Source organism: Salmo salar, chromosome 13 (genome assembly GCF_965601325.2).
Source record: "Salmo salar chromosome 13, fSalSal1, whole genome shotgun sequence".
Lineage (NCBI taxonomy): Eukaryota > Metazoa > Chordata > Actinopteri > Salmoniformes > Salmonidae > Salmo > Salmo salar.
This window is the reverse complement of record NC_138303.1, coordinates 108,156,663-108,176,228: the sequence shown is the minus strand read 5'-3', so window position 1 is coordinate 108,176,228 and position 19,566 is coordinate 108,156,663. Positions and strand designations below refer to the sequence as shown.

Sequence of the window (19,566 nt, the reverse complement as noted above, 5' to 3'; positions counted from 1 at the left end):
TCTGTCTCTCATCATCCCTCTGGTCTCCCTTCCCTCCACTGACATCTTCCAGATGATGGTGAAACTCGAGTCGCACCGCATTAATGCACAAATTCATGTTGTCACTCCTATGAACAGAGAATGTGAAATATTCCTCGATATTAAAAAATACCCAAGCCGCTAATAATAACAACAACGCCAGCCTATAGATACACTTTCCTACTCGTTCATTACAGCTGCAGTGCTGGTTGTAGCGCTGAGTGGAAATAGGAAGGATGCGCATTTTACGACTTATAAAAGTGTTGAATACAAAGTGTTGACAGTGCTGAGTAAGAACTTAAACATAAACTCAGTCATAAAAACAGCAGCTCTTTGCTGTATTCGTATGACAGTCTCTCTCTCTAGTCGTTGTTTTAAACGTTCTGAAATCTCACAGTATCAACTTCGCCGTAGCTTTCTCTGATGCTGCTACGTTACAGCAGACACTGCCATCTGAGCCATCTGATTGGCCAGCGGTAGACCTATAGTGCACTTGATTTGCTCTCTGGGCCCGCCCGGGTAGGCAGGTTTTGTGATGGACTGGTTGGTGACCACTGCTCTCTGTACTGTGTTGTGTTTTCCTCTGAAAAGCAATTTGCCCTCCTGGTTGGATCAGCTTCAGTGGGAACTGTTACTGGGTGGTCAGCAACAAGATGTTCCTGACCAGCTGGCATGAGGCTCAACAGAAGTGTTCAAGTGAGGGGGCTAACCTGGTGACAATTAAGACGTAAGAAACAACACATGATTTACTGAACATAATGATTGATAAGAAAATGAAAAACATTTTCTAATTCGTATCACTTGTTGTTTTAGTCAAGAGGAGCAATACTTCATCAACACTCATCTGCCAGAACTTAATCAAGGGGAAGTGCCTGATGTCTGGATTGGTGTTGCAGGTATATCAGACGTACAGATTTAACCACTAGCTTTATTTGGCCAATATCTTATGAGCTTTTCACTGTAATCTGTGACACTTGACCGATTTGGCATTGACGTGCACTGCTGGTTGCATCGTTGTAAAGAGAGACTGCAGAATATTTACTAAAACTCAAATTTTAAATCAATGAAAAGACCAAGTCTACAATTTCCTGATTTGTGATGTCACTAGATGAGGACCAGGATGGTACATTCAGATGGGTGGACAAAACAGATATTACGTTCTCCAATTGGAAACCTAGCTTTCCCAAGAACACAGTAAACCTCTGGGACTGTGGTCAAATCTACACCGGTAAGGGCATGTGGTCTGTACTACACTTATCACTTAATCAATCAACAAACTCTCTGGATCATAGACCAAGAAAGGTACAGAACTTTGTTTTATTGTTTTTGTCTTACAGGAGATTTCTCTGGAAAATGGGAAACAACCAATTGCTTCAAAAACCTGGGATACATTTGTAAAATGGTGGGGGGTCAAAATGTTAAGCCTACCTCTGTTCCAGGTTAGTGGAACAACTGTGGCTGACAACTGGAAGCCCTTTGTTTGTATTCCTATAAATCACGTCAATGCAAACTAATATGTTCTTTATTCTATCAATATATTGTTTGACATATAACCTAATACTTTACATTGTGTTGGTGTAGATTCTCATTGTGATGCTGGATTTCTTCTCTATGGAGACTACTGCTATCACTTTGAGACTGAAATGGTGAAAAATTGGCAAGATGCAGAGAGTTACTGTGCCAGTCAAGGAGGCCACCTGGCAAGTTTTCATACTCAAGAGGAACTAAGCTTCATTACTAGTGAGTGGTTGACTAAATGTAAAAAACAAAAACAACAAAAAACATCTATATTTTGTACAAATAACAGGTAGTATTTTCTTTTCTTAAAAATATTCTATTCCATTGGAAATGTTATTTTGCAGCTCATATGCCCGCACCATCCTGGGTTGGTCTTAGTGACAGTAGGACAGAAGGAGTGTGGGTCTGGTCGGATGGGACTCCATCCGTGAGTGACAAATATGCCATTGATTAAAAGTTTGTGGGCCCAATCTTTTATGGTATACACATTTGAGAGAGTCTAGCTTAAATTAACATTCAGTTTGGCTTCACTCTCTCTTCCAGGACTTTCTACCATGGGCGCCCAACCAGCCTGATAACTGGCAGGGCAATGAGGATTGTTCCAATATTAGGGGATTCAACCACCACGAAGCAGGGCTACTCAACGATGAGTTCTGTACCTCCACATTAGAATTTGTCTGCAGAAAAGGTATGATTTGTCCTTTCACCATTTCCCATTGAGGGAATGTTCTTTGTAAAATAAATATACATACAGTGCATTCGGAAAGTATTCAGACCCCTTGACATTTTCCACATTTTGTTTCTTTACAGCCTTATTCTAAAATTGATCAAATTAGTTTTTCCCCTGATCAATCTACACACCATACCACCCACAAAACAAAAACAGATTTTTTGAAATTTTTGCGAATGTATTAAAAATAAAATATCACATTTACATGTATTACAAGTATTCAAACCCTTTACTCAGTACCTTGTTGAAGCACCTTTGGCAGCGATTACATCCTCGAGTCTTCTTGGGTATGACGCTACGCTGCACAGCTATTTTCGGGTCTCTCCAGAGATGTTCCATCGGGTTCAAGTCCGGGCTCTGCCTAGGCCACTCAAGGACATTCAGAGACTTGTCCCGAAGCCACTCCTGTGTTTTCTTGATTGTGTGCTTAGGCGTTTTGTCCTGTTGCAAGGTGAACCTTTGCCCCAGTCTGAGGTCCTGAGCACTCTGGAGCAGGTTTTCATCAAGGATCTCTCTGTACTTTGCTCCATTCATCTTTGCCTCGATCCTGACTAGTCTCCCAGTTCATGCCGCTGAAAAACATCCCCACAGCATGATGCTGCCACCTCCATGCTTCACCGTAGGGATGGTGCCAGGTTTCCTCCAGACGTGACACTTGGCATTCAGGCAAAATTGTTCAATCTTAGTTTCATCACACCAGAGAATCTTATTTCTCATGGTCTGAGAATCTTTAGGGGCCTATTGGCAAACTCCAAGCGGGCTGTCATTTGCCTTTAACTGAGGAGCTGCTGCCATCTGGCCACTCTACCATAAAGGCCTGATTTGGTGGAGTGCTGCAGAGATGGTTGTCCTTCTGGAAGGTTCTCTCATCTCCACAGAGTAACTCTGGAGTTCTGTCAGAGTGACCATCAGGTTCTTGGTCACCTTCCTGACCAAGGCCCTTCTCCCGCGATTGCTCAGTTTGGCCGGACGGTCAGCTCTAGGAAGAGTCTTGGTGGTTCCAAACTTCTTCCATTTAACAATGATGGAGGCCACTGTGTTCTTGGGGACCTTCAATGCTGCAGAAATGTTTTGGTGCCCTTCCCCTGTAGCTTGCTGAGTTTTTTGTTGTTGTATGTAATCAATTTTAGGTCTGTAACGTAACAAAATTTGGAAAAAGTCAAGGGGTCTGAATACTTTCCGAAGGCACTGTATATTGGCTCACTGTTCAAAAGTAAATGCCTGTTGACCACAGAATGTTCATCACTCAACTGTCTTTCTAATCCTCAGAAAAAGGTCAAGGACCCCCACTCATACCTCCCACATCGGGGCCAGGTAAAAGGAGCAGCTTCTCTCCTCAGTTTACCATTCTTTGCCTCTCAAAAATCTCTCACTTGCAATTTCCAACAAGAAATCAGTTTGACAGTTGGCCATTTTAACCACACACATTTATTTTTGTGCAGTTAAAATGCAAAACAAACAGGTTTATTTTTTTCAGAGTGTGTCGTAAGACAGGGCTGTAGTCTAAGCCCTAACCTATTCCAAAAGATATCATCCGATTTTTCCTGCAGATTGGAATGAGAAGTGTGGCTCTTGGATGTCAGACCCGTTCAATGAATACTGCTACCTGTTTAACTACCTGTCCATGAGGAACTGGGCTGATGCACGTGCCGACTGCGTAAACCAGAGAGGGGACCTTCTCAGCATCACCGAGCCCTTTGAGCAGGCCTTCATTCAATGTACAGATGGGTTAAAAAGTGCTATTAATCTTCTCAGTAAAACAAAAAAATAAAAGTACTACAACAATGTTGTTTATTCACAATGGCAATTCAAATGATTAGTACTGTGATGTGTTGTGTTTATGAACAGCGAAAGTCCAGCTGATTCCTACGGGGGTCTCCGTGTGGATGGGTGGACATGACTCCATTACAGAGGGTGGTTGGGAGTGGACTGATGGCTCTCCTTTCAGATACATCCACTGGAACGCAGGTAATAGTCCTAATGCTTTCAGATACATCAAATCAATTCAAATTGTATATATCACATGCGCCGAATACAACCTTACAGTGGAATGCTTATTTACAATCACTTAACCAACCATGCAGTTTTAAGAAAAATGAGAGTAAGACATTAAAATAACAATAATGAGGCTATATACAGGAGGTACCGGTACCTAGTCAATGTGCAGGGGTACAGGTTAGTTGAGATAATTGAGGTAATATGTACATGTAGGTAGGGGTAAAGTGTCTATGCATAGATAATAGATAATAAACAGGGAATAACAGCAGCGTAAAAAAAGGGCGGGGGGGGGGGTCAATGCAAATAGTCCGGGTAACCATTTGATTAGCTGTTCAGCAGTCTTATGGCTTATCCATAAGTCTTATCCATAAGGCTTATCCAGCAGTCTTATGGCTTATCCACTTGAACACAGGTAATGCTTCTTTTTTTTATTTTGGTATATTTTTTTGCATGTATTTTAGAGGGGTGACTCCCCCGAGTGGCGAGGTGGTACAAATACCATGCATCACATTTCTCTACCTCCTCTTTGCCCCACTCAGGCAACCCAGATAACTATGGAGGAGAGGATTGCCTTTCCATGCTTATCAACACCGGCTACTGGAACGATGACAACTGTGATTACAATAGAGGATACATATGCAAGCGTAGAGGTGACCTGGTCCTGTACAGATGGTTGTGTTTTTGAACATTTTTAAATGTTATTTTTAAACCCTACTTCCATGGTTTCTTTCAGGAAACACACCAGTTTCTCCTCCACCCCACGATGGTAAGATAAATGAACCCTGCTCTTATAGATAAATCATTTATTTAACTAGACAAGTCAGTTAAGAACAAGTTCTTATTTTCAATGACAGCCTACGGGGGAACAGTGGGTTAACTGCCTTGTTCAGGGGGCAGAACGACAGATTTTTACTTTGTCAGCTCAGGGATTCAATCTTGCAACCTTTACGGTTACTAGTCCAACGCTCTAACCACTAGGCTACCTGGCACCCCAATAAACTTGGCGAGGAGGGTTTGACCTGTAGTAGAGTTAGATAAAACCACGTCGTCCATCAGAACAGCCACATTATTCAATGGTAGTTTTAAACAATTTCCCTTGTTCACAGTAATCTCAGATGCCTCTACTGTTAGAAGTGAGTTAGAAAGCTCTCTACCTGGGATGGTCAAGGCTGGAATAAACTGTGGACTTTTAATGCCTATGTTTACTATTGCCTTTTTTTAAATCTGATTTAAGAGTCTGGAAGACTCCTTTTTCACTGTCTTTCAAACCTGTTGACCGTGTTTGTACGGGTTGTGATCTCCTATAGGCTTTGAAACTGCTTACATCTGTGAGGACTCCAGTGCTGTCCTCCACTGTGATACCAACAGTGTCATCAACATTCAGTCAGCTTTCTTTGGCCGCAAGAGTGACAAGATCTGCCCCCACCAGGAAGGAGCTTCAGGTTCAGAACAAATTGCTTTTACCTCTGAAACTCAAATAGGTTATAGCTATGAGAGCAACTAACTCCTAATGGAATATTATTTATGTGTTGGGCTTAATACAGTGCTTCAGACAGCCATGTTACTAACGCATTGGTTATCCCTATCAGGAACATGCACTGTAGATGGCATCCTGCCTTTGGTACGAAAGGCGTGTGACAACCGACCTTTCTGCTTCTTGTATGCCTATACTGAAACTGACCCCTGCCCTTCAATCTCCAAATACCTGGAAGTGGTGTACAGCTGTGAGCAAAATGGTAGGCAACCAGACCCAACCCCCACCAGACCCAACCAGACCCTAACCAGACCCAACCAGACCCAACCAGACCCTAACCAGACCCAACCCCCACCAGACCCAACCAGACCCAACCCCCACCAGACCCAACCAGACCCTAACCAGACCCAACCCCTACCAGACCCAACCAGACCCTAACCAGACCCAACCCCCACCAGACCCAACCAGACCCAACCCCCACCAGACCCAACCCTAACCAGACTCAACCCCCACCAGACCCAACCCCCACCAGACCTTAACCAGACCCAACCCTAACCAGACTCAACCCCCACCAGACCCAACCAGACCCTAACCAGACCCAACCCCCACCAGACCCAACCAGACCCAACCAGACCCAACCCCCACCAGACCCAACCAGACCCTAACCAGACCCAACCCCCACCAGACCCAACCAGACCCAACCCCCACCAGACCCAACCAGACCCTAACCAGACCCAACCCCCACCAGACCCAACCAGACCCTAACCAGACCCAACCCCAACCAGACCCCAACCAGACCCAACCCCCACCAGACCCAACCCCAACCAGACCCAACCCTAACCAGACTCAACCAGACCTTAACCAGACCCAACCCCCACCAGACCCAACCCCCACCAGACCCAACCCCAACCAGACCCAACCCCCACCAGACCCAACCCCAACCAGACCCAACCCCCACCAGACCCAACCAGACCCTAACCAGACCCTAACCAGACCCAACCCAGACCCAACCCCCAACCCCCACCAGACCCAAACCCCACCAGACCCAACCAGACCCAACCCCAACCAGACCCTAACTAGACCCAACCCCCACCAGACTCAACCAGACCTAACCAGACCCTAACCAGACCCAACCCCCACCAGACTCAACCAGACCCTAACCAGACCCAACCCCAACCAGACTCAACCAGACCCCAACCAGACCCTAACCAGACCCAACCCTAACCAGACTCAACCAGACCCAACCCCAACCAGACACAATCCCAACCAGACCCAACCCCAACCAGACCCAACCCCAACCAGACACAACCCAACCAGACCCAACCCAACTAGACCCAACCCAATCCAATCCAACCCCCCACCCGACCCAGACCCAACCCCAACCTTAACCAGATCTAATCCCCACCAGACCGAACCCCCACCAAACCCAACCCCCAAAAAAACTGAAACCATGAATCACTGTTACATTATTTTACTGCACTTATTTACATGATGTGCCTCTTGTGGTCGTGTTTTGATCTTTCAGTGTGTCTGAGGGGACTGGGTGTGGAGGATGGTAACGTCACTGACTCCATGCTGTCCGCCTCGTCTTCACAGAGTTCACATGGTCCGAACGGAGCTCGTCTGAAAGGTGGCTCTTGCTGGATGCCATCAAATCCCTGTACGTTCCACCTGGCACCTCCTCCTTCATCTCACATTTGGTATTTGTGAAAGAATTAGATTTTTCCAGAAATTAACTTCAATCACGTTCATTTCCCTCTCCACTGACATCACCACAGTAAACTCCTGGATCCAGGTGAACCTGGGTGAGGCCAAAAAGATCACAGGTGTTGTGATCCAGGGGTGTCCTGGTGCAGATCACTGGGTGACTAAATTCAAGATCCAGCACAGTATGGATGGAAGCAAATGGACTGACTACAAAGACGATGGAGGGGTAAATCACATCAAACATTCACGGCTGGATTCCCAGGCACAGTTTATGCCTAGTCCTAGACTAAAAAGCAGTCTAAAACCAGGCTCAATATGTGTCTGGGAAGCCAGCCCACAATTTGTAGGTCTTTGGTCCAATGCACCATATTGGGATAGCTGGATTATAAACTCCAGATCATAATTGCACTTGTTCTTCCTATTTGTCCAGGTATTCACAGGCTGTATGGACAGAAACACTCCAGAGACACAGCTTCTGGGCACTCCTGTCTCTGCCCAGTATGTCAGGATTCTTCCCCAGGAATTCAACGGACAGACTGGTCTTCGCTTTGACATCCTGGGATGTATACCTGACTGTAGGCGAAAACTGTTTTGCTAACCTTTTAGCATTTCTTTGTTGAGAAATGTTTTGTGTCCACTCAGAATACAGAGAGAGGTGTTTTTTTTCACAGATGCTGTGTCCTGTGATGCAAAGCCCAACTTTAACTTTGCAAATGATCGTATGACGTAAGTCCCTTCAACTTCTGCCCTCTACTCCAAAATGCCTGCTCAGTTGCCTAGGTCCTGACCACTACGCCAAGATCCTGATGACTACTGTGTCAAGTTATTTGGGGTCTGAGCTGAGCAGGCAGTGTGAAGTAGAGGCAAAATAGGATTTTAATAAGACATGAATGGAAAATACATGAAGCTAATTTCACATTGTGTATCTTTCAGTGTACACTGCCCAGCAGGATGTGCGCAACTACCATATACTGTTTTTGGCTCTATCGTATATCGTGGGGTGAGTGAATTAAGTGATTTAACCATCAACTCCCAATGATTCAACAGAAAATTTGGAGTGAGGAATGTGAGGATATTGATGTATGTTGATATGTGCTTGCATTACACGAAGGACTCCAACATCTGTGCAGCTGGTATCCATGCAGGAGTAATCCTGAATGATATCGGAGGAGACTGTACTATGTTGAAAGAACCAGGCCAGAACTTCTACAGCGGTTCCACCAAGAACGGCATCACATCCAGGCAGTGAGTGTCTCATTATTGCATGGCACTGTCTACACTAAATTAATGAATGAATTAATTACGAACCCAAACCATGCAGCCAATACCAACATAGTAACCTTTGACCTTCAACAGGTATGATGGGAACTATCAAATATCATACCAGTTTGCAGAGGAAGGTATGTTAGACTAGACTACACCAATGCTCAGACATCAATCACGTAACCTAAGGACACTAATATGGGCTCCTGGGTGACGCAGCGGTCTAAGACACTGCATCTCAGTGCTAGAGGTGTCACTACAGACCCTGGTTCGATCCCGGGCTGTATCACAACTGGCTGTGATCGGGAGTCCCATAGGGCGGCGCACAATTGGCCCAGCGTCGTCCGGGTTTTGGCCGGTGTAGGCCGTCATTGTAAATACTAATTTGTTCTTAACTGACTTGCCTAGTTAAATAAAGAAAATGTTATTGAATGTGCTGTAGGCTACATGTTGTCTCAACTCCTACTTTGATTCCTTTGCAGAGTTGAGATGCTCGGGGCCTGACTGGTATGAATTTGGGGAGTTCTGCTACAAGCCCTATGGAGATAAAAAGACATGGCATGCAGCCCGTGGAGAGTGCAGGAAGCTGGGAGCTGACCTGGTGTCCATTCAGTCCATGACAGAACAGAGCTGGCTGGAGAGCTACCTTTACTCCGGTAAGAGTCCACCTGGTCCGTATGGGAAAGTATGGATCTCTATGGGTCCGTATGGGGAAGTATGGGTCCGTATGGGGGAACATAAACGCTGCTTATTGTTGGAAAGCTTAGCTGACGACTTCTTTTGATATGTCTTCCTTGTAGCCACCAATGATGTGTGGATTGGGCTGAATGATCTGGGCTTCTCAGGCCTGTTCTCCTGGTCAGACAACCACTGGGTCACTTTCACCTACTGGTCACCAGGAGAACCCAACAACCATCAAGGCTTCAATGAGGACTGTGTGGAGATGTTTTATCAGGTAACACGGTTAGCTTGGGCTCACATGCTTAACTCTTCACTATTACCCCTATACTCTTAACCTTACTGTTATCGTCACTTTAACCTGACGCTTGTCCAACCAACGGTTTTATGTTCCTTTATTACAGACTGGTAGATGGAATGATGTCCCCTGCACAGAACTGAACACTTATATATGCAAGATGTCCAAAGCCCACTACCCGCTTCCCTCCGTCATGCCCACTGTGTACGGATGCACACAGGTGAGTGCTTGTCCTGTTGTACCTGTACCTGTCTATAGCTATCCCTCTGCAGCACCACATCAGTGTGTGTGTGTGTGTGTGTGTGTGTGTGTGTGTGTGTGTGTGTGTGTGTGTGTGTGTGTGTGTGTGTGTGTGTGTGTGTGTGTGTGTGTGTGTGTGTGTGTGTGTGTGTGTGTGTGTGTGTGTGTGTGTGTGTCATAGGGCTGGGACGCCTATGGCTATTCCTGTTACTGGATGGAAGAGACCGCCAGAAGCTGGGCAGACGCCAAGGCTTTCTGTGAGCAGCAAAACAGCAAACTTCTACACATTGGGGACATGTGAGTGTGATTACCTCAGCATCTCACAAGAAGTGTTTATGTGTATGTTGTGGCAGATACAGATCATCAGTCTGGTGTACTTCAATCTGTTGGACACCGGCTGGTCCATTTTATTTTTATCCAAAAGGGGCATCACATTCAAGACCAACAAACCCTTCGAATCTTGGCATGCCTCAAGATGTCTATAATGCTGGTCTTTGATTGGTGTTGAATATAATATCTGTGATGTCTTTCCCAGTTATGAACAGTCCCACTTCACGGTGAAACTGGCTGGATACACTGGTTTGTGGTGGATTGGACTGAGGGCCAGTGGTGATTCAGGAGGGGTGGATTACATCTGGGATAATGGAGCACCTCTCACCTTCACACACTGGGATCGAAACCAGCCAGGTACAGTCATTTTACACCCATTAACGAATCTGAAGTATTTTCATGTTAGTATATCAGTTGAATTGTTTACCATTGTCTTTGTGATCCTCCAGATAACCATGCGGGAACCTGCGTTGGCATGACTACGGGCCTTACTGGTGGGTTCTGGGATGACAAGCCATGCACTGAGGTGTTCCCATTCGTGTGTGAGACACCAAGGCCTGACATCACCCCGCCCACTAAACCTCCAACTCCTCCCCCTTCACCGGACTGTGCGGACGGTTGGACGGCTGAGCGACACTTCAGGAACTGCTACAAGGTAAAGATATAGACTAGCTTCATCTGAACTGATACAGGCTAAAGATACAGACTAGCTTCATCTGAACTGATACAGGCTAAAGATACAGACTAGCTTCATCTGAACTGATACAGGCTAAAGATACAGACTAGCTTCATCTGAACTGCTGAACTAGTACAGGGTAAAGATACAGACTAGCTTCATCTGAACTGATACAGGCTAAAGATACAGACTAGCTTCAGCTGAACTAATACAGGGTAAAGATACAGACTAGCTTCATCTGAACTGATACAGGGTAAAGAGCCTCAAACACTATATGAACTGAAGAAACAACAACATAGCGTTAACTGAAGTGCTACAGGTTGAATCTCTAAATGTTTGTTGTAGCTCTTCATGGTGGACTTCTCCAAGAAGAAGAGCTGGTCCGCAGCCCGTGAAGACTGTACCTCCAGGGGGGCAGACCTTGTCAGTATCCATAACATGGAGGAAGAGAACTTCCTGTCCACGCACACCAAGGGGAAGTCCAAGTGGATCGGTCTGCAACACAACCCTATAGATGGAGGTTACCACTGGAGTGACGCTACTCCTGTGAGCCACACCAACTGGGGACATGGGGAGCCCAACAACCATGAGGGTCGTGAGGACTGTGTAGAGATGGTGAGCAACTCAAATGGAACGTCCTCTTGGTGGAACGATCTCAACTGTGATGCCCATCAGGACTGGATCTGCATGATCTCCAAGGGGAAGAAACCCATCGTTCCTCCAGTACCTCCTCCTCCTGTTCCAGGTAACCAGCGTAGTGCACCTCTGATCGCACCGTTAAACCATAAGATAGCACCATAGAGTCATGATCATTGATTTGTTCTAGAAGTTTCTATGACCTGTATGACCCTGAGAATTGGCTTGTATCTTTTCCAGCACCTGACTGCGGTACCAACGCTGTCTGGAGGAAGAACAATGGCATCTGCTACTACTACAATGACACCGACATAGTAGACTTCCAGACAGCTATGTCCCGCTGCTACGATGAGAAGGCTCAACTGGTCTCCATCTTAAACAAAGATGAACAGGCGTACATCAACACGATGGTGTGATATGCTTGTCCAAGCAGACCTTTGTTGTTGTTTGTTTGTTTTGTTTATCGGTTGTGCAGGAGATGTTACAAACATCTCAGTGGGCGGCTCCTCTCAGTAACGTTTCTTGACGTTGCAGATTGGGACGGGACGGGCTGAATCATCATGGATTGGAATGCTTGTGTTTGGGATCGCAGCAGACCAATACCAGTATGTCTTTTTTTTTGTATTGATACTACCCATACTGTTGTATAATATGGTGTGGGACATTGTCAAGACTGCTAACCACCGATCTCTGTTCCCCTACCCAGGTGGGTGGACAGGTCTCCTGTCACATATGTTTTCTGGGGTCTGGGAGAGCCTAATAATGCCAATGGGGAGGAACAGTGTGTCCAGATGAACAGACATCAAGGTACTGATGTAAACAGGTTGAATTTTCTGAGAATTTTTTTTTTAAATAAAAATAGAAATAAAAAATATTCAACTCCCATCCAACAATTTTGGTCGCATATTTTGCTGTGCGACCTGACATTACGGTGCCTACAACAAGAATCAACCAGATAATAATGATTAGTCTTCATTGTACTGTTGTTTTCCAGTGCCTTAGAGATAAAAGTGCGCACAGATTCGTTACTGTTGTTGTTTCATCATTACTACAGCGATAAACGGATTGTCAGGTAAAAAGATAATGTATGACCCATATATTGCCGACTCAATGTTTTCTTTTCTTCCTATCGTGAATTGTCTATACGTTCGTTAAACCATTTCGCAGGCTGTACCAAAACCCCTCGCGGGAATTTGTTGACACCTTGTTCAGTCATGTAAATTCATTAGCTAGCTAGCAAACTTAATTAGCAGCATATCCAAACATTTGAGGAAAGAAAGGAAAAGGGATACTTCTTCAGAAGATCAATAATCATATCATTGCAGTGAACTTGACGCTCTTAAAGAGACAGTGTAGAATTCTCAATTGGATGCATCTCAATACACGATGTAGAAACCTACTATTCCACAAATGACTGGAATGTCAATGACAGGTTTTTGTATCAACATTTTAGATTTTTATAAGAAACAATGGCTTTTTACGGGGTTAAGGCACGAAAGTAGCTAGAACTTTATATAGGCCTAATATAGGCTGTATCTCAATCAATTTAAAAAATCTTATTTTCTGGTGCTTTTATGTAACCAGAATGAGTTCATAAAACACAGGCTTGATTTAGAAATGCATGAAAAAGACACTTGAAATATCTCAATAAAATAGAATAACTTTTCTGTTGTGCTCCTAACTTTTCTGTTGTGCTCCTAACTTTTCTGTTGTGCTCCGAACTTTTATGTTGTACTTCTAACTTTTTTATTTTGGGAGCACCATTCTACCACTGAAAATGGTTCATTTAGAGCCCTGTGTCCAACATATTCTGCATCTTGTGTCTCGTAGGTAATTGGAATGATGTCAACTGCGCCCGTACCAATGCAGGTTACCTGTGTAAGAAATACCCTGGTGAAGACCACACTCCTCCTCCTCCCACCCAACCCTGGACGGGATACTGCCCAGCGGGTACAGCAGACACATCCCCATTAATACTACAGGTGCTGATTGTGAAATGATCCCCTAAACACTAGTAGTAACCAGTGTCTTTGTCTGTTCTAGATTGGATGCTGTTCCGAAACAAGTGCTTCATGTTCCAAGGGCACAAGCACGGGAAGAAAGCCAACTGGGACTCTGCTCGGAGTTGGTGCCAAAGTAAAGGAGCAGAATTAGCTGTCATCGACAATCAATATGAGAACGGTAAGCTACAGAAGAAAGTCTAGCTTTAGAGATCCAGTCGATCAAAGTTCCTTTGACTTTTTACATGGTGGTTTTATATTTGAATGGCCTCTGTTCTCCAGACTTTGTGTCCAGCTATCTAAGGGATCTGAAGCTGCCAACATGGATTGGCTTGACAGACAGCCTGGTGGAGGGAGGGTTTGGCTGGAGTGATGGTGTGAGTCCAGTGTTGTACACCAACTGGGCCGACAAGGAACCCAACAACAATGGAGGACGGGTGAGAATAATGCACAGCTCCAACATACTTCAGATGAGGGTTTTTTTGAAGGTCACCATGAATGTCAAAGATTCTAAGGTTTTTCCACTCATAGACTGGATCGGTTTAAAACGAGATAATAAGCTACAAGTTTCACAAAGATTAGACTTTGACCTATTTCCTCCCCCCAGGAGCACTGCACCGCCATTACCCATAACTACTTGGTGAGTGGACGCTGGAATGATGACTTGTGCACTGAGGAGCATAGCTGGGTCTGCTCCATGAAGAAATGTTAGTGCTGACAATTTTTTTTTAAAACAAACGTTTTTTTTTTTTTTTTGCACACAACTCACTCTTTGTAGCTTAATGATTTTTGTGACCTTTTGTTAAAAGTTCTATAATATAATTCCGACAGCAAGCAGTATGGCTCCGCCAGCTCCAACTCAAAACCCCTGCCCCTCTGGTTACGTCTCCTGGTATAAGAACTGCTACAAGCTGGTGGAGGAACCGAAGACATGGGAGGCAGCTCAGGTGGCCTGTGAGCAGGAAGGTGGTAACTTGGCCAGCGTAGACATGAGCTACGACCAGGCCTTTGTGGCTGGGGCTATACTCCAGGGCAAAGCAGACGCATGGATTGGATTAAGACGCAAGGTACTAGCCCAATCCTCTTTATAGAATTGAACTGGCATTAATCACAACGAAGATCATTTGAAGTTGTCATTTGTTTGATTACGGTAAGTGGACAGGGTGCTCTTGGTTGATGGTTTGTTGTATCTGCAGGTTGATAGCAGTTCATATACATGGACAGACGGCTGGCCAGTGTTCTTCACTCACTGGGGACCTGGGGAGCCTAGTAACCACAAAGCAGAGGGCTGTGTGAGCATGCATGCAGACCCTATCTTCCACGGAACATGGAACGACACCGATTGTAATTCTGCTAAGGCCTACATCTGCAAGACCTCCTCAGGTAGGAGCTACAGAGCCTTCAGAAAGTATTCATATCCCTTGACTTATTCCACATTTTGTTGTGTTACAGCCTGAATTCAAAAATGGATGAAATATTTTTTTAAATCTCACCCATCTACACACAATACCCCATAATGACAAAGTGAAAACATGTTTTTAGAAATGTTTGCAAATGTATTGATAATGAAAAACAGAAATATCTAATTTACATAAGTATTCACACCCCTCCGTCAATACATGTTAGAATCACCTTTGGCAGCGATTACAGCTGTGAGTCTTTCTGAGTAAGTCTCTAAGAGCTTTGCACACCTGGATTGTACAATATTTTCACATTATTCTTAAAAAATTCTTCAAGTTGGTTGTTGATCACTGCTAGACAGCCATTTTTAAGTCTTACCATAGATTATCAAGGTGATTTAAATCAAAACTGTAACTAGGCCGCTAAGGAACATTCAGTGTTGTCTTGGTAAACAACTCCAGGTTATATGTAGCCTTGAGTTTTAGGTTATTGTCCTGCTGAAAGCTGAATTTGTCTCCCAGTGTCTGTTGGAAAGAATGAAACAAAGTTTTCCACTAGGATTTTGCCTTTGCTTAGCTCTATTTCGTTTATTTATATCTATTTTTTTTTCTTCCCCCTAGTCCTTGCCGATGACAAGCATACCCAGGTTTGCCCCAAACATAATGCTTTGTATTAGGACATAAAGCTAATTTGTTTGCCAATTTTTTTTCAGTTTTACTTTAGTGCCTTATTGCAAACAGGATGCATGTTTTAGAATATTTTTATTTAAACATTTTCTTCATTTGTAAAACTTTCTTAAAAGAGAATTCCACTTTGATATTATGGGGTATTGTGCGTAGGCCAGTGACACAAAATAGAAATATTTGTAAAGTCGGAAGGCACTTTACATCTCCACTGCAGCATAACCCCCTAAGGTCTATGTCCACGCCCCTGCGGAAATCTGATTTGCATAACGAAAACATCCCCATTAAAATCTGTCTCTCAATCCACTGCATCCACCTATGTTGCTCTTCTGCATCTGCGGTAAAATGTGACAGAGCTAGAGAGGTGTTTGTCAGACCATGAGACATCCCGAAAAAGATGAGACTCTCACGAACACAATGGTGTTCTCCGTTTTGTTCTACGACCCCCACAATCGTTTTGGGACTCGTCTGAAGTTGGTCTGCCAACTTCTGTCTGAAGCTTCCCAAAGAGTTTGGGATACACACTAATATGTTTAGTTCCAAAAATAAGAGGTTAGATAGTTATAAAAATTATAAAAAAGATTTTAAAAAAGTTTCCTGATTTTTCTTATATCTCTGAGATATTGGACAAACACTTCAGAACAAACTTCCTTTAGATTATTCTTTGGGGACTATCTGTTGTTCAATGTAGTGAACCTGTTATTCAATGCGTTTGTATGGGCTAATAGCAGTAAGGGCAAATAAAATGTTTAATCAGAAACATTTTTTATATATTTTTTGGATTCTTCAAAGGGGTATTAAAATTCTAAATCAAATAGCAAAATTATCCTTGGTATGACCTTCTTAAAACAATTCCATATAGCTTAGTAGAACGCCCTCCCCCGTCTTAGACAGGGCTTAGACTCTTATGGGATAAGCAAACTAATTTAACTAGCCCACTCTTGACAAGTGTACTATATTTTCCACAGGTTTCCGATAATTGCAGATGTCACCTGTTAAAATACTAAATGTTTATATTCCTCTCTCCTCAGAGTCTCCTCCTCCAACCCCAGCCCCCGGAGATGGGAAATGCCTTTTTGGCTGGGTTCCCTTTGGTCGCTACTGCTACTTTGTATACAACGGGCCCCAGGGAATCTCCTGGCCAGAGGCAAGACACTACTGTCAAACAGTGAGAGGAGACCTGGCGTCCATCCACAGTAGAGCAGACGTGGAGTTCATCTTGAAAATGAATTACACCCGAGTACACAATGTCTGGATCGGCCTGACCAGGGACAACAACTGTAAGTGGGTCGTTCCACGAAACCGTGCCTTTTGCATTCCTTCATTATTTGAAGTAGAAATAAAAACCTGTTATATTAACTGAAGTGCCCTTTAAAATAGACCCATGGAGAATTCAATATATCAGATTTTTTAATATGAATAAAGTCTTGCTAAAGTGCCAAAATTCAGCATTTTGACAGGTCCCTCCACCAGCCCTGTGTCACTTCTAGGAAGATTTCAAACCGCTTAATCCATACATTTCTCTATTGTAAAGACCTAGTTATTGTGTTGCTTTGACAAAGTCATTTCTGGAGATGATTATTTATTTAATGTGATTAGTGATTCATTTACATCTGTCACTCATTTTAAGGTCAACCCTGTTACGTGACCTGAACTCTCATTTTAATGTGGTGAAACTATTCTTTTACATATTTGGTTCAATAGAAACATTAAACATCTAATAGTCAAATCATAGCGTAAAAGCAAGTGAAATGGTTCTACTCTTTTTTTGCCATTTTCTGGTGTTTTGTGGTGAAAAACTGAGCGGGTCGAGTATAACACGTCAACCCCGTTACCCATAGATAGACAGGCTAGAAATGTTTGAGCAATTACATTTTTTTTGGTGAAGCTTGCATTCAATTGCCAATCCCTGTTGCACACAACCAGCTTCCATTCCCCCTATCACGAGAGGATTTATGGCTGATTTAAGATGACAGAGTTACGGTTAACCGTGTTACTTTATTTGGCACTTAATAGACACTTACTATAGTATTCCTTTAATTAACCTCTTGAGATAGGAAAACTTGTTTTTTTATTAAGTTGAACATGTGCTCTTCATTACAGACTTTTAAACCAAAAGTTACACTTCTCAAAAGGCATCGAATTGGTGGAACGACCCAAGTCCCATTGTGCACTGACTTTTCACTGTGTTGTTTTCTCACCTAAGTGTCGAACATTATACTAATATATATAACTGTTTCCAGTTGGCTGGAGTTGGACAGACATGCAGCCCTTGGCTTTCCTAAACTGGGCGCCTAACGAGCCCAACGAAGCCTTCCACCAAGGAGACGTTGGAGGAGAGAACTGTGTCGAGATGTACCCTGACGGACAATGGAATGATAACAACTGTATGCAGAAGAGAGGATATGCCTGTCGCCACCGCCAATGTGAGTACTCCGTATAACTGATACCGACAGGCACAGGGTCCATTGATGCAGTATTTTCAGATGTAAATGCCACTGTTATTTCTCCTGCAGACTACACCACAGATGGTGGTGGTATAGTCATTCCCACTGATGCTCCCCAGGCTAGCAGTAAGTTTGCTATACTAGTTGTAACATTTAAAAAAAATAAGCATAGCTCTTTCCCGAAAACCATAGATCATAAAAATATTCATTCATATTTTGTCCTTTGTTAAACAGGTGCAGGACTGATAGCTGGGGCTGTGATTGGGGCCATTGTTGTCTTCACCTTGATATTTGGACTGCTATATTACGTCTTCAGCATCAGGGGAGTCAAGCTGAGTGACGTCAGCTTCCCAACAAGAACGGGAAGGAGCGTTGATGTGGTAAGTGAAGCTTATGCTTAAGAAACCACGGTTGCTATAAAATATGTACATGATGGTAACAGAGCACCAGAGAGGAAATAGCACTTAGCTATAAACAAAGCAAATAACAACAGGGATAATAGACATCCTTGCCTAGTTCCTCTTATCTTTATTGAGATAAGGGGCGATGTTCATGTGAGGAGGTTTACAGGGATTCATGAACACTCTCCAAATGTTCAAATTTAAGAATGAATCTTCCCTCAAATGACACGATTTGTTCTTATATTGCAGCCTGCTTTTAACAACCCCAACTTTGGAGGAGAATCGGAAACATGAAACATGGGATTTGGATCAGTTTTTGTATATTTGTAATGAACCATGATTGCCACAGTTTCTCTTGTATAAGAAATCACCATGTCAATAACTTAGGTCTGTTTAAATAAAGCATGAATACAACAATCTCTAAGAACTGTTTTTGAGACATTCATTTTTGAGAGAATATATTTTCTATTAATCTCTTTAATTCTTATAAGTCGGCAACATATAATATTTTAATTTCAAATGTTTATACTTTTTTAGGTTTATGCTTGTCTGTGGTAGTATATATATCGCACTACATTAGTAATAAAATCACTTTTCTGAATACCAAACAAACTGAGCTACAAAGACCAATGGAGATTTAATATATCTGCCAAATGGTCAAGCTATTTTACGATAATGTATGGAATATTATTATTTACTGTTGTATTTAATGTATTCATAATGCACTATTTTCTAAAAGAGGTGTGAATTTTTTTTTAATTAAATTTTTTATACTATTTCAAATGTGTCTGTGACTGAAAATATCGTAGTTATATTTTCCCCTGATTTACTTTTGTTATATCATCCTATCATCTGATTTTACTTTTGTTTTATAAATGTTTTGTTATCATTTCACCTCATAACTCAGTTTGCTTGTGTTAGACTGCTATTACACGGTCCCTAAGTCCAGAACAGACTGTGGGAGTCACACAGTTCGACATAGAGCCATGACTACATGAAACTCTATTCCACATCAAGTAACTGACGCTAAGCAGTAAAATTAGATTTAAAAAACACCTTATGGAACAG

At 43.2% G+C, this 19,566-nt stretch overlaps 1 protein-coding gene across 1 annotated transcript in view; it reads left to right on the top strand.

Moving 5' to 3' along the window:
- The window catches only part of LOC106568508 (uncharacterized), a 34,769-nt gene extending 15,844 nt beyond the window's left edge, over positions 1-18,925 (top strand). Inside the window, exons 8-49 of the mRNA XM_014138928.3 lie at positions 610-745; positions 832-914; positions 1,127-1,246; positions 1,356-1,457; positions 1,600-1,758; positions 1,881-1,963; positions 2,080-2,224; positions 3,536-3,580; positions 3,817-3,984; positions 4,115-4,234; positions 4,804-4,914; positions 4,998-5,030; positions 5,572-5,706; positions 5,854-6,000; positions 7,264-7,398; positions 7,517-7,671; positions 7,876-8,020; positions 8,117-8,171; positions 8,379-8,445; positions 8,557-8,690; positions 8,802-8,845; positions 9,191-9,364; positions 9,509-9,663; positions 9,791-9,904; positions 10,106-10,221; positions 10,460-10,611; positions 10,704-10,909; positions 11,276-11,675; positions 11,807-11,976; positions 12,101-12,171; positions 12,273-12,373; positions 13,397-13,516; positions 13,610-13,747; positions 13,849-14,003; positions 14,174-14,273; positions 14,398-14,633; positions 14,763-14,949; positions 16,682-16,930; positions 17,894-18,076; positions 18,167-18,223; positions 18,332-18,477; positions 18,748-18,925. Coding sequence (XP_013994403.2) covers positions 610-745; positions 832-914; positions 1,127-1,246; positions 1,356-1,457; positions 1,600-1,758; positions 1,881-1,963; positions 2,080-2,224; positions 3,536-3,580; positions 3,817-3,984; positions 4,115-4,234; positions 4,804-4,914; positions 4,998-5,030; positions 5,572-5,706; positions 5,854-6,000; positions 7,264-7,398; positions 7,517-7,671; positions 7,876-8,020; positions 8,117-8,171; positions 8,379-8,445; positions 8,557-8,690; positions 8,802-8,845; positions 9,191-9,364; positions 9,509-9,663; positions 9,791-9,904; positions 10,106-10,221; positions 10,460-10,611; positions 10,704-10,909; positions 11,276-11,675; positions 11,807-11,976; positions 12,101-12,171; positions 12,273-12,373; positions 13,397-13,516; positions 13,610-13,747; positions 13,849-14,003; positions 14,174-14,273; positions 14,398-14,633; positions 14,763-14,949; positions 16,682-16,930; positions 17,894-18,076; positions 18,167-18,223; positions 18,332-18,477; positions 18,748-18,792 — 5,597 coding nt within the window. The 3' untranslated portion in view covers positions 18,793-18,925. The remainder of the gene's footprint in view (positions 1-609; positions 746-831; positions 915-1,126; positions 1,247-1,355; positions 1,458-1,599; positions 1,759-1,880; positions 1,964-2,079; positions 2,225-3,535; positions 3,581-3,816; positions 3,985-4,114; positions 4,235-4,803; positions 4,915-4,997; positions 5,031-5,571; positions 5,707-5,853; positions 6,001-7,263; positions 7,399-7,516; positions 7,672-7,875; positions 8,021-8,116; positions 8,172-8,378; positions 8,446-8,556; positions 8,691-8,801; positions 8,846-9,190; positions 9,365-9,508; positions 9,664-9,790; positions 9,905-10,105; positions 10,222-10,459; positions 10,612-10,703; positions 10,910-11,275; positions 11,676-11,806; positions 11,977-12,100; positions 12,172-12,272; positions 12,374-13,396; positions 13,517-13,609; positions 13,748-13,848; positions 14,004-14,173; positions 14,274-14,397; positions 14,634-14,762; positions 14,950-16,681; positions 16,931-17,893; positions 18,077-18,166; positions 18,224-18,331; positions 18,478-18,747) is intronic.
- Positions 18,926-19,566: the final 641 nt, after the last annotated feature.